The sequence below is a fragment of the Colobus angolensis genome, unplaced genomic scaffold (assembly GCF_000951035.1).
Source record: "Colobus angolensis palliatus isolate OR3802 unplaced genomic scaffold, Cang.pa_1.0 Scaffold72, whole genome shotgun sequence".
Lineage (NCBI taxonomy): Eukaryota > Metazoa > Chordata > Mammalia > Primates > Cercopithecidae > Colobus > Colobus angolensis.
The window spans coordinates 339,575-353,601 of NW_012120932.1; the positions used below are offsets into that span (position 1 = coordinate 339,575).

The following is a 14,027-nucleotide window of genomic DNA, read 5'->3' on the forward strand; positions in this document are numbered from 1 at the left end:
TTTTGTTGTTATTGTTGTTGAGATGGAGTCTCACTCTGTCGCCCAGGCTGGAGTGCAGTGGCGCAATCTCGGCTCCCTGCAAGCACCGCCTCCTGGGTTCATGACATTCTCCTGCCTCAGCCTCCCAGGTAGCTGGGACTACAGGCGCCCGCCACCACACCTGGCTAATTTTTTTGTATTTTTGATAGAGACGGGGTTTCACTGTGTTAGCCAAGACAGTCTCGATCTCCTGACCTCGTGATCTGCCCACCTCGGCCTCCCAAAATGCTGGGACTACAGGTGTGAGCCACTGCGCCTTGCCACTAAAATATATTTTTACCATATTAGTGATACATGTTCTTTAGGAACATGGCACCATCTCTCTCTGTTTCCACTGCCACCATCCTTGTCCTAATCCCCAGCATCTCTTGTCTGTCAACTCAATAGAATCTTAATTGTCTTTCTGCTTTCACTGTTGTTTCCTAAGAACATGTATCACTAATACACTAAAATTACATAATTCATAATTTTACCATGACAAAAATATAAAATATATATTAGAGATACAAATGTATTATATATAAAATATAAAACGTAGATTAAATATATATTTTATATTATTTAATGGTAAAAGAAAACAATGAGATATCTAGGATGTAGATATTAAGCAACTGACTTTTTGTTGTGTTTTATAAATTTTTGAAGCTATTTGAAAGATAGACAACTTTAGAGGGTATTATACAAAGATAGGCATAATCTAATAATAAGAAACATGATTAATATTTCAGGAGAAAAGCAAGGGGAATGACTAAATTAGTGACATCCTTAACAAAGATACAAGGGATATAATAAGGGATATAATGGGGGGCTGAAAAAGAAGTATTGATTTATCTTTGATAGGATAGGGATTAACTGCCTCTATTTTAACAGGAAGGAAGAATGTAAAAATATGCATAATGACAAGAAGGTTCATATATTTCATGAAGCTAGAAAGATGAAGTTATCAATCAATGAAATACTTTGATTATTTAGGAATGATCTTCCATGTCTTTTAAGAGGGAGGAAGGTTTCTATTCTCTCATATTCATCTGTATTTTAGTGTTTGTTGGACCTATTTTTCTGCTAGCATCACACTGTTTAAAAATTACAAAATAAAAAAGAAGAGATTTACACGAAATGCACAAACCATTATTGATTATTATGACTTATTATTTATCATCTTTTATCTTCTGATAAAAAAGTGAATGTCTCTTACTGCTACCCAAGTCCAGTAGCAGCTCTCTTCTAAGCTAAATTTTATCTGAAGGGCCAGGTGGAAGGATATTTTTCTTTTTTCTTTCTTTTTCTTTTTTTTTCTTTTCTTTTCTTTTTTTTTTTTATTTGAGATAGAGTTTTGTTCTTGTCACCCAGGCTGGAGTGCAATGGCGCATGATCTTGGCTCACTGCAACCTCTGCCTCCCGAGTTCAAGCGATTCTCTTGCCTCAGCCTCCTGAGTAGCTGGGATTACAGGTGTGTGCCACCACATCCGGCTAATTTTTGTATTTTTAGTAGAGACAGGGTTTTCCCATGTTGGCCAGGCTGGTCTTAAACTCCTGACCTCACGTGATCCACCCACCTCAGCCTCCCAAAGTGGTGGGATTACAGGTGTGAACCACCGCACTTGGCCAGAAATGGCCAGAAAGATATTTTTCTTTCAAAAAAAGTCACTCTACTTAAATCAGATGTATCAAATAAAAACAATGTTAGTTACAATATAAAACCATGTCTTCCAAATTTTGTAGAGCAGTAACTATGACTTCTATTTATTGTGACAAGAAAACATGCAGCATATATGTAAGAAATATATATATATATAATTGTATGTATAGTATTGTGTGTGTAAACACATATATAGAGAGAAACAGTATAAGTTATGGCTATACAATGTAATTTCATAGAAATAAGTATTTTATGGATAGTTTACATAATACTTAGCCTCAAATACACAGTGAATTCTAGGATACTAAGAAATATATGGTATATTTTCTAAGAATTTATAGTTTTAAAGGAGTGATAAGGAAGTGAATAATTGTGTTCAGTCCTTCAGTAAAAAATGCTTAAAATACAAAAGGTACACATTACTAAATCTCCCCCCAGAGCTTTCTAGAAGAAATGATCTTGGTGAAGATGAGTTTTGAAGGATATGCAGATGCTGAGCACCTATAAAGGTGTCCTAACACATCTTAATAATAAATCCAAAGCCTGAAGATGCAAGGTATATGAACAGCTTAGAATGAACGGTCATTTGTAATTCCAGGTGGACAGAGAATAACTAATTTTTCTCCAAATCAAATTTAGTTTTTGATAACAGCATATAACATGTACAAATTCATTAATAGCAGATTTGAGTAACAAATCTACTAACTACCAATTAGGTTAACTACTAGAAACTAGAAATTAGGTATTGTAATAAAGAGATATAAATTAATTATATCTTACCTCCATAATTCCAATGCTTCAAGTATTTTAATATATCAAGATCTTACAAATTCACATCCTTTGCCAAAAGTAAGTATAGTGTACTAGTTCTAAATTTTGCGTCAGGTATTTGCTTGAAACATGTAAGATCTGAAGATTTGGCCTAAGTTTCAGTTGCTTCGTCTCATACAATATTATTGCATTATTTACAATGATTGTTCCTTTTCCCAGATTTGGCAATGTGGAGGCTCCTTGGAGATTGTTACTTGCTCCCATGTTGGTCATGTTTTTCGGAAGGCGACTCCATACACTTTTCCTGGTGGCACTGGTCATGTCATCAACAAGAACAACAGGAGACTGGCAGAAGTTTGGATGGATGAATTTAAAGATTTCTTCTACATCATATCCCCAGGTACACAATTCTGACATTTTTCTTTCTCTACAGGAGAAAATAAAATTGAAACATACTGAACATGTGTTTCATTATTGCTGTTATTATACTAGTTAAAATATTGTTTATTACCATAACATTGCAGAAAATGTATATGAGACAGTTGTACTATGAAGTAAATTTTGATGTAAAATAAGAACTATATTTCAAACACCTAAATATTATCTTTTTTGTCTCAACCTGAGTATTATGTTGGAAAAATGGAGCAAGCTGTACAGAGAGATCTATATTTATTATTAACTCAAATTAAGAATATTTTAAAAAATATCTTAGTAGGGGAAGGTTAAATGACTTCATACAGAAAAAAGATAGAAAATTAGGCAGATATTCAAATTTATATTTCGGAAGAACATAGTAAATTATTCATCAATGAATATGTGTGGAAAATAATACAAGACTAAAATGTTTTCATACTTTAGTTACAGAGAAGTGTATGTATTGAAATAGAAGTAAATATAGGCTATCAGTGGGTGGTAAGATTATAGGTAATTCTTTTCCTTATATTTTTATATGTTTTCTAAATTCTCTCAATATTCGTACATTACTTATTTTAAGAATTGAAAGTCATTAAAAAGGAAAAAATGAGAAAATCCTATTACTGGGTGGTGGGATTATTAGTAATTACATTCTTTATAGTTTTCTAGATATCTGCAATAGCCACATTACAAAAAAAAAAAAAAACAGAAAGAAAAAAGCTGAAGCATTTAAAAAGGGAGAAAAATAAGGATACAGATGGACTCAGTTTTTGTATAGGCCTTATGGTCATTAGCATCATTATTGTCATTATTATGTAACCCATAAGGACAACAAAAATCCAGGCGTGCATACTCTTTCTGTAATATAATCTATTAGCTGGCTTAGAAAAGCCTATTTGATTTTAATTGGCATGCTCTGATTTTTGAAGGTATATTTAAGTGTCAATGAAAAGAGTCAAACTCTGTAAAACATTTAGAGCTTTATTCTGAACCAAATTCGAGTGAACCTGGCCCAAGGCACAGTGTCAAGAGTTCCAGAGAACATGTGCCCAAGACGGTTGGGTTATAGGTTGATGTTATACATTTTAGAGAGACATAAGACACATCGGTGAATGCATATGAGGGATATATTGGTTTGGTCAAGTTATTATCTAAAGACCTAGAATCAATGGGAGAGTGACTGGGTTAAGATAGGAGGTTGTGGAAACAAAGGTTCTTATTATACAGATGAAGTATCATAGTTGGCCACCTTAGAGGCAATCGTTGGCAAGTGTTTCCTATTCAAACCTTTAAAAGGTAGCTAAACTCTCAGTTAATCTCCTCAGGTTTGGGAGGGACTGGAAGGGGAAAGGTCTAGATGCAGATTTTCCCCCACAAAAGATGTCTTTGCAGGGTCATTTCAAAACATGGCAAAGAAATATACTTTGGAGTTCCTTCTTTATCTGTCATATGTTTTTATGCCAGAATCAGATTGGCAATGAAGCGGCTACGCTGTCTGGGGTAAATACTAGGGGTTTGTCCCCTCATGCCAAGAAAATTTAGGACAGGGACACGCAGGAGGCGTTTAGGAGCAGAGGTTAAATAGGCAGAAGAGAGAGAAAGGAGGACAGCCCTCTCTCTGGTGAGAAAGAGGACTTCAGAAAGAGAAAGACCACCAGAGTCGGATGCACGGGATTTTATAGGCAGCCTTGAGGAGGCTGATTCACTAGGGTCCACAGAATGGTTGGATCAGATATGCCCTTTACACGGGGTGCGGCAAGGCTGGCCACCCCACCCTAATCTTATTATGCAAATGGACTTTCCACTCCACTGGCGCCATCTTGTCTGCTCCTTACTATACATATGGCTGCCAAAGAGAAAAGGGAAGATGGAGTCGCTGTTTTGAACATGATTGGCCCAGCTGCGGGCATCTCTATCTGCAGTTCAATTTTACAGACTGCTCTTTATTAGAAAATGATTTGGGAGTTGCTTTTCATTAAAAAGGAAAACCTTACCGAGAACTCCTGTACCCTCACTGTCTGCCTAAGTAATTTCGTCTTAACTCCTTTATCAGCGACTAACCCACATTACACAGGATTAAATAAACCCTTCTGATAAGATTGTATGGTCTATAGGGCGTGATAGGAACTTGGACAAGAGAGGAAAAGGTCCAAGTTTAGTCCTCATAAGGAAATTGAAACTTTTTTTTTTTTTTGAGACAGAACCTCACTCTGTTGCCCAGGCTGGAGTGCAGGGGCATGATCTCAGTTCACTGCAACCTCTGCCTCCCGGTTCAAGTGATTCTCCTGCCTCAGCCTCTCCAGTAGCTGGGACTACAGGCAGCCGCCACCATGCCTGGCTAATTTTTGTATTTTTAGTAGAGACAGGGTTTTACCATGTTGACCAGGTTGGTCACCAACTCCTGACCTCCAGTGCTCCGCCCCTCAGCCTCCCAAAGTGCTGTGATTACTGGCTTGATCCACCGCACCGGCCAAAACTTTTTTATATACAAGTACCTAGAAGAGAAGGAGCGGAAGGAGCAGTATGAAGTTTCTGATTAAGATCCAGCATTCCTATGTAGAGAAGAAGAATGAGGGCATTGTATGTTTAAGTGTGTGATTAGGAAAAGGACTTTTTCACACGTTTTCAAGCCTCTTCTATGTTAAAAAGCTATTATTACCAGGAACACCATTTCATGCATAGATGTATTTCTCTTTACAGTAGAAATCTAGTCCAGATGTTCAGAGTTGAATTCAGCAAGAGCGTGTAATATTCACAGCAAGGCAGTGACATTTATATAACCTTTTCATTTTCTTTTGATGATACTTTTTGAATTCAAATCATTACTTGTAGAAATATATAAGTTCAAATATGAATAAAGGAGTAATGGAGGGAAAAAATAAAAAAAATAAAGGAGGTATGTGTGATTGCATGCAACGTACACTCAGGAATGTGAGTAATTGAGAATTGTAATCACGTGTATTATATTCATCCATGATGAATATTTGTGAAAAGTACTGTGCTAGTCTTTTGTATAATTTTCCACTGAATGAAAAAGGCAGATAAATGATGGAACCATCTCTCAAACTGTAATGAAATGACTAACTTTAGAATGTAAAGGGTGGAAAAAAATGCCTGCTATCTGGAACTAATGACTTTATGTTGCACAATAGGGACTGCTTGTATATCCTGGAAAGTGCAGATTTTACATTACAATAAATATTATTTGGGGTTATTGTTCTTATAAAATGGATTTATTTAACTCTAGAAAAGTAGTTTGGGAGGCAGAACAAGGACTTTTGGGGAATGTGTTGAAGATATCTAAGAACTTCTAAAGGGCATTTATGCTTACGTGTGTCTCAGAGACAGTCAGTGCAGCTAAGCAATGGTAGAATCTACCAGCAATAGTGTGGGCAGAGGGAGGAAACCCCAAACTGAAACATAAAACAATGAATTGCTTCTCCCTGAAAAAGGAAGAATGGACGCAGGCTGGAAACTAGAGCTGGATGTCTAAAACAATTTGAGCCCTGGGAGGATTTCAGATCATCCAAAAACAAATAAAACAGGTTGTATTCAGGAAGTCAGAAATCTATTATTTTTATGATAACAATTTCAGCCATTGTTAATTTAGGCTAAGAGAGTGGTGGTCATTTTAATTTAAAGTCAAAATCATACACTTCTTTGCTATCCTCTGGAACTTTTTATTTTCTATTTTTCATCCCTTGGGGAATGGGTGAGTTTGTAATGAGAGAATCTGGTGTATGTGTTCAGGAAGAAAGGGTGGGAACTACATGCATTCACATCCACCGTTAGAAACTATATCCTTTACTATAATACACATGCACGCACACACACACACACACACACACACGCGCGTATTTATGAAAAACTGTAAAGGGTTTATGAGTTTATATTGAGCTTCTCAGAACTTCCTTAACATGGTGAAATAAATAATACTTGTTCTTTCTAGAAATTCCTCTATATATTTGTTAATTTTTCCAATATGTTTTGTGAGATTTCCGCTTTTTACATGTGGGCTTCTACTCTGAAATTGTATTCTTCACTTAGGCAGTTTCTCAAACTTCAGTCTAAGTGCTGAGCCGTTATAACTTTAATTCTAACAATAACTTACTTCCAATATACTCTATAAAATCTCACCTGCCTACTTTATTGGTTGGCTTCAGGAATGTGTCAGCTCTATCTGTCTTGAACTATCTGGTTATTCTTTCTCTTTGTATTCCCTGAAGTTTGATAACATGGGCAAACCATCGTTACTTCTTACCATATTGTTTTAATTTTTATTACTTGTCTCTATATCCAAAGTAGTTCAGAGACAACTATTTACAGTGCCTAGCAACTTTCCTGTCATTTTGTTTAAAAAAAAATTGTTGAATAACTAGAAGAATGAATGAATGAATAACTTTTTAAAAAGAGCCACATTTGTTTCTTTCTTTTTGCTGAATTATCCATGGGTGTCTGGTTTATACCAGGGAAACTCTTCACAAGAATTGTGACAAGCCTTTATCCCACCTCTCTGATCCAGCCCTGGATAAGGACCCACTGTTAAAAAAGAGGTGAAGGGCCTTCCTCATAAATCTCTTTTATTCTTCTTATTACACTTTAAGTTCTAGGATACATGTGCAGAACGTGCAGGTTTACATAGGTATACACGTGCCATGGTGGTTTGCTGTGCTCATCAACCCATCATCTACATTAGGCATTTCTCCTAATGCTATCCCTCCCCTAGCCCCCAACCCCCCAACAGGCCCTGGTGTGTGATGTTCCCCTCCCTGTGTCCATGTATTCTCATTGTTCACCTCCCACTCATGAGTGAGAACATGCAGTGTTTGGTTTTCTGTTCCTGTGTTATATCATTCTGTAACCACACAGCAGGTTCTCCTTGCCCACTGCCCAGACAGCTGATTTATCAAGACAGGGGAATTGCAATAGATAAACAGTTTAAGCCACATAAAGCTGGCTGTACAGAAGATCAGAGTTTCATTAATACTCAAATCAGTCTCCCTAAAAATTCAGGGATCAAGATTTTTAAGGATAATTTGGTAGGGGCGGGGGGAGTCAAGAAATGGGGAGTGCCGATTGGTCAGAGATGAAATCACAGGGTATTGATTGCAGTCTTCTGTCCCTGAGTGGGATCACAGAACTGTTTGAGCCAGATCACCTGTCTGAGTGGTATCAGCTGGTGCATCAAAATGCAGGGTCTGCAAAATATCTGCAGCTATGATCTTAGGTTTTACATCACAACAGTGATGTAATCCCCAGGAGCAATTTGGAGAGGTTCAGAATCTTGTAGCCTCTGGCTGCATGACTCCTAAACCATAATTTTTAATCTTGTGGCTAATTTAGGCAGACTAGTCCCTAGGCAAGAAGGTGGTTTGTTTCAGAAAGGGCTGTTTTTTTTTTTTTTTTCAACATTACACTAAATTCACTCCCAAAATTAGTTTGGCCTGCACCCAGGAATGAACAAGGACAGTTTGGAGGTTAGAAGCAAGATGGAGTTGGGTAGGTCAGATCCCTTTCACTGTTATAATTTTCTCACTGTTATAATTTTTGCAAAGGCTGTTTCAATTCCTCTGAGTTTTCCATAGAAAAAGAAAATTCCTTTGGTTTACATATGTGCTTAGGGTTTTATGATTTCACCATAATCATAGGTGCACATTGTAATATAATCTTACCCTCCAGGGCTAATACAAACGTCTAACAGGCACAATAAAAGCAGACAATAAAATTGTCTAACAGAGCAACATAATACAAGAGCCCACAAACTAAAATAAGGTTATTTTTGTACATCTTGGTTTTTACATTTCTTGTGATTCCCAATTAATTTAAAGTTAAAAATGAGATGTGTAAATGGCTACAGTGAATACCTTTATCTGAGTTTTTTCACAATATTTACTGTATATCCTAACTGTCCTGGCCTATGCTCATTAGCCATTTGGTAATATTGACCAAGTTGGTAGGGTCTACTTATGTCTTCTAAATAGGTGTGTAAATGAAGAATAGACATACTTTGAAATAGTGTTCAAGAATAGAGTTTTTTTTTTTTTTTTTTTTTTGCATTTAGTTTGATTTCTGGCTGTCTTCTTAAGGATGCAAATACTATAGTATCATTGATTTTTAAAGCCCTGTAGGCTGTTAAAGCCTAAGGCAGTTTTTACAAGTAATTGAGCTGTTTCAGCTTGAACCAATCTGATTGTCCTAGCAAATCCTTTGAAATGAAGTTATGTAAGCAAAAACTACGATTCACAGAATACTACATTATAAAAAGCAACATTTTCTTTTCCTCTTGGTCACAGGTAAAAAGCTTAAGAACTTTAAGATAAACTATAGTCATAATACTTTCTGTATATTTGATATGCTGGCTGTTTTATAAATAGTGATTTTCTTTTGGGGGAGAAAGTAGATCTCTATCTGTATATCCACAGGCATGGTGATTAAATCAGTGGTTTTATATAACACCCAGGTTCTTCTTCCTTTACTTGATGCACATTCTTGTTTTGAGCAGAAACATATTAAAATTAAATTTAAAGGCTCCCAAAACATACCTTTAAAGGTATTTATATGTAACTAGGAAAAACAGATTATTTTTTCTTTGGCAATATTGTAGTTTGATCTTTATTCCAGTTAAACACAAACACGCAATTACAGATTCCTTGAACTTACTTTGAAGGTTAACTCCCTATTCGTTAACCTTTTAAAAATGCTTAAGAAAAATCAACTCACCAAAGGCCGGCTTTGTTAGCAGCATCTTTGCATTGTTATTAAAGTTTAAAGCCTATATTCATTTCCATCTCTTGAAATTTCTATGAAATACTAGTGCTTTTGACATGCTGATTTTTTGAAAAGTACAATATTTAATAACCAGCTCTTTGAATGCAGGGCCTAATTTCTTCTGTAAGTCATGAAAATGTTCCAGGCTGATTTCGCAACCACATTTTGTTTCCAGCAAAATGTGCAGTGTGAATATTTCTGTAATGATCTAGGAATATTAGTTTTTGGTTGGATTAACAGGAATTCATCTAAAAAGAGTGCAGCACTTCTAAAAATAAAGTACATTTGTACCTATGAGTTTTGAACTTTTATTTTTTAATAAATGCTTTTTCAGCAGCAGCAACAATAGTACCAATGAGGAAATGTGGTATGATGAGGAGAAAATTCTAAATTATTTTAATGTGCCATGTTATAATAACACATAATGCATTATTTGTGTGATGCCCTAAAATGCTAAATATTGAAAATAAAGAATGACAGCTATATTCATCAACTGCTTTTCCTTGCTACAATCAATTAAAACAGTTTTGGATTCTTTAATTATTTAAGGCATTAGGTCAACATTTATTATTCATCCTTTTATTGGTATATTATGGGTTTTTATTTGTATTTTTATAATAAGGATACTGCCTTGCTTCTGTCTTCACTTGTTTTTTTGTTTTTTTTTTTTTTTTTTTTTATTATACCTTAAGTTCTAGGGTACATGTGCATAACGTGCAGATTTGTTACATATGTATACTTGTGCCATGTTGGTGTGCTGCACCCATCAACTCGTCAGCACCCATCAATTCATCATTCATCATTTATATCAGGTATACCTCCCCAATGCAATCCCTCCCCCCTCCCCCCTCCCCATGATAAGCCCCAGTGTGTGATGTTCCCCTTCCCGAGTCCAAGTGATCTCATTGTTCAGTTCCCACCTATGAGTGAGAACATGCGGTGTTTGGTTTTTTCTTCTTGTGATAGTTTGCTAAGAATGATGGTTTCCAGCTGCATCCATGTCCCTACAAAGGACGCAAACTCATCCTTTTTTATGGCTGCATAGTATTCCATGGTGTATATGTGCCACATTTTCTTAATCCAGTCTGTCACAGATGGACATTTGGGTTGCTTCCAAGTCTTTGCTATTGTGAATAGTGCCACAATAAACATACGTGTGCATGTGTCTTTGTAGTAGAATAATTTATAATCCTTTGGGTATATACCCAGTAGTGGGATGGCCGGGTCATATGGTACATCTAGTTCTAGATCCTTGAGGAATTGCCATACTGTTTTCCATAATGGTTGAACTAGTTTACAATCCCACCAACAGTGTAAAAGTGTTCCTATTTCTCCACATCCTCTCCAACACCTGTTGTTTCCTGACTTTTTAATGATGGCCATTCTAACTGGTGTGAGATGGTATCTCATTGTGGTTTTGATTTGCATTTCTCTGATGGCCAGTGATGATGAGCATTTTTTCATGTGTCTGTTGGCTGTATGAATGTCTTCTTTTGAGAAATGTCTGTTCATATCCTTTCCCCACTTTTGGATGGGGTTGTTTGTTTTTTTCTTGTATATTTGTTTGAGTTCTTTGTAGATTCTGGATATTAGCCCTTTGTCAGATGAGTAGATTGCAAAAATTTTCTCCCATTCTGTAGGTTGCCTGTTCACTCTGGTGGTAGTTTCTTTTGCTGTGCAGAAGCTCTTTAGTTTAATTAGATCCCATTTGTCAATTTTGGCTTTTGCTGCCGTTGCTTTTGGTGTTTTAGACATGAAGTCCTTGCCCAAAATACTTGTTTGTCATTATGTCAAGTAGGAGGGACTATGAACACTTTTAAAATGTTGTCTTTGCCATTAAAGAGTGAACTGTCTACATGAGCACATGTAATTAGTTTAAATGAAAAATAAGATTAAATGTTTAATACACGGGAAACACATTTTCAAGAATTAATATGATTTTTATGTGAACTGCCTACATTTTCCTAGATTCTTCCTTCTCACTCAAAGTCTTCAAGTGAATCTCCAACTCTTTTCTTTTCTACCTTCTAATTGCTCTCAAATCCATTCATTTGTCTTCATTTCCAGACTCACCTTCATCCACACAACCTCCTGATTATCCTGATGGGGCTCTGTTCTAGTCTGTTTTGTGTTGCTATAACAGAATATCTGATGCTGGGTAATTTATAAAGATAAGAAGTTTGGCTCACAATTCTGCAGACTGGGAAGTCCAAGATCAGGCAGCCCATCTGGTGAGGGCCTTGTGCCACTTCAACTCATGGCAGAAGGTGGAAGGGGAAATGGGTGTGTACAAGGAGACCAAACATGAGAAGGCACAACCCACTTTTGAAGTAACTCATCCAGAGATGGCGTTGATCTATTCATGAGGGATCCACTCCCATGACCCAAACACCTCCCACTAGGTCTTGCCTTTCAACACTGCAACATTGGGAATCAAATTCAACATAAATTTGGGCAGGAACAAACCTCATCCAAACCACAGCAGTCTCCCTGTCTCAAAGCTTGCCTACACCTCACCCATCCTTACAGCACTGCTGGAGGACCTTCCCAAACCAAGTTATCACTGGTTTCTTATTTTCCTAACAACTTTTTAATGACTTAACACAAAGTCAAAAGCCATGAACGTGGCCAACAAGGCCCTGTGAGATCCAATCCTTGCCCAACTTTCCAATCTTTTCTTGTACACTTTCTTCCCAAGACTTCCACATACCTGCCATGTGGAACTACATTCATTGGGTCTCCAAGCTTAACATGCTCCCTTTTACCGTGAAGTTTTTCTGTATGTCTAAAAGAGTATTTGAGTGGTTAATGAATGCTACCACCTTTGCTTAAAGTACCATAATCATCCACCCCTGTCAATCAGGTTTGATGTAATTCCCCCCAGGGACTCCAGTGGTTCCTGTAATTTCCCTAATGTAGCATTTATGCATGTTTCAAGTATTTCTTAACCCCACTAAATGATGTGAATAAAGGGGCTATATCTGTTTTATTGTTTTTTGTTTGATTTTGTCTTTAGAGCTTACTGAGCTCCAATCTATTATATTTGTACTATTTTATAACCTATGTCAGAGGCAAATGAAATATATAAGTCCCAATCACCATTACCATGTATCCTTCAAATCTTTTTCTTATGCCTTTACATACATATATGGATATATATTCATATATTTAAAAATCAGTACTGTTGTAACTCCTTTACTTCTACCTTAATATTATGCCCTGCAGTGTTTTATATACTATTTGCTTAGAGTTGTTATTCCATTTTGTAGAGAAACAGTTTCACATTGCATGGATATATCAAAACTTATTTAATCATACCAATATTGACAGCAGTTAGGCAGGTTTCAGTTGTCCCTTACTACAAAAAAGTTACAGAAACCCTCCTGTGACAACTTCTTTGTGAACCTGAGAGGATATTTCTGAGGGATGTGGAAGCACTAAGAATGAGAGCACTGGAGGCAGACTACCTGAGTTAATTCAAATCCTGACTCTACTTAATCTTTCTTTACTTAATCTCTGCACTTAGTTTATTTACTATAAAATGGGGATTAGAAAAATATGGCCTTCCACATAAAGTTTTTTGAGAGTTTAGTGAAATAAGATATATAAATCACTTAAGACAATGTCTGGCAAGTATCAAACAATTAGCTGTTATTATTATTCATATATATTCATAGAATATTCTATAAACAAAGTTTACTTAAATTTATTAGATCAATGGATATGTAGATTTATGTTTTGGTAGATATTGTCAAAAATTCTTAACTTCTTGAAGTACTTTATTATCACTCCCACCAACAATGCTTGAGCACTTACTGTATACTATCAACATTCTAGATTATCAGTCTTTTTGTTTTTGCATATATATGTGTATAGACATATATGTACATATTTATTTATAGTTGTATAGATAATTGCACAGATAATCTGTTTTTTTTCCCCCAATTGCTGCTAGCAATGAACATATTTTGCAAGTTTCTATTGGCATTGGGATTTCTTCTGTAAATAAACCAGTCATCCTTTTTATTCATATACTTTGTTCATTTTACCATTGAATATTTTTGCCTTGCTTTTATGTATTCATAGATCTTCAAGTATTCCGGTGATAAATTATTTGCCTGTTATATACATTGTCAAGGATTTTCTCTGAGGTTATTATATGTGTGTTGTAATTTAACTGATATACAAAAAGATATTTTAAAATAATCTAATTGTTGAAGTAAAGTCTATCTTAGACTGTATGGCTTTTTTGGTTTATACATTGTTAAAACAATCTCTCCTAAGTATAGCACATTTCATATGCCCCAGAAATATTTGTTAAATGATTTAGACTTGAGTTGAATGAAATTAATGTTTTGCTTGTTTGTTTGATTTTCATGAAGTCAGTGGTCTCTCT

General features: G+C 35.8%; 1 protein-coding gene across 2 annotated transcripts in view; it reads left to right on the top strand.

Moving 5' to 3' along the window:
- GALNT13 (polypeptide N-acetylgalactosaminyltransferase 13) overlaps positions 1-14,027 on the top strand; it is a 330,794-nt gene that overhangs the window by 170,931 nt on the left and 145,836 nt on the right. For both annotated transcript variants that reach the window (XM_011927454.1, XM_011927453.1), the window contains exon 6: positions 2,669-2,849. In XM_011927454.1, coding sequence (XP_011782844.1) covers positions 2,669-2,849 — 181 coding nt within the window. The remainder of the gene's footprint in view (positions 1-2,668; positions 2,850-14,027) is intronic.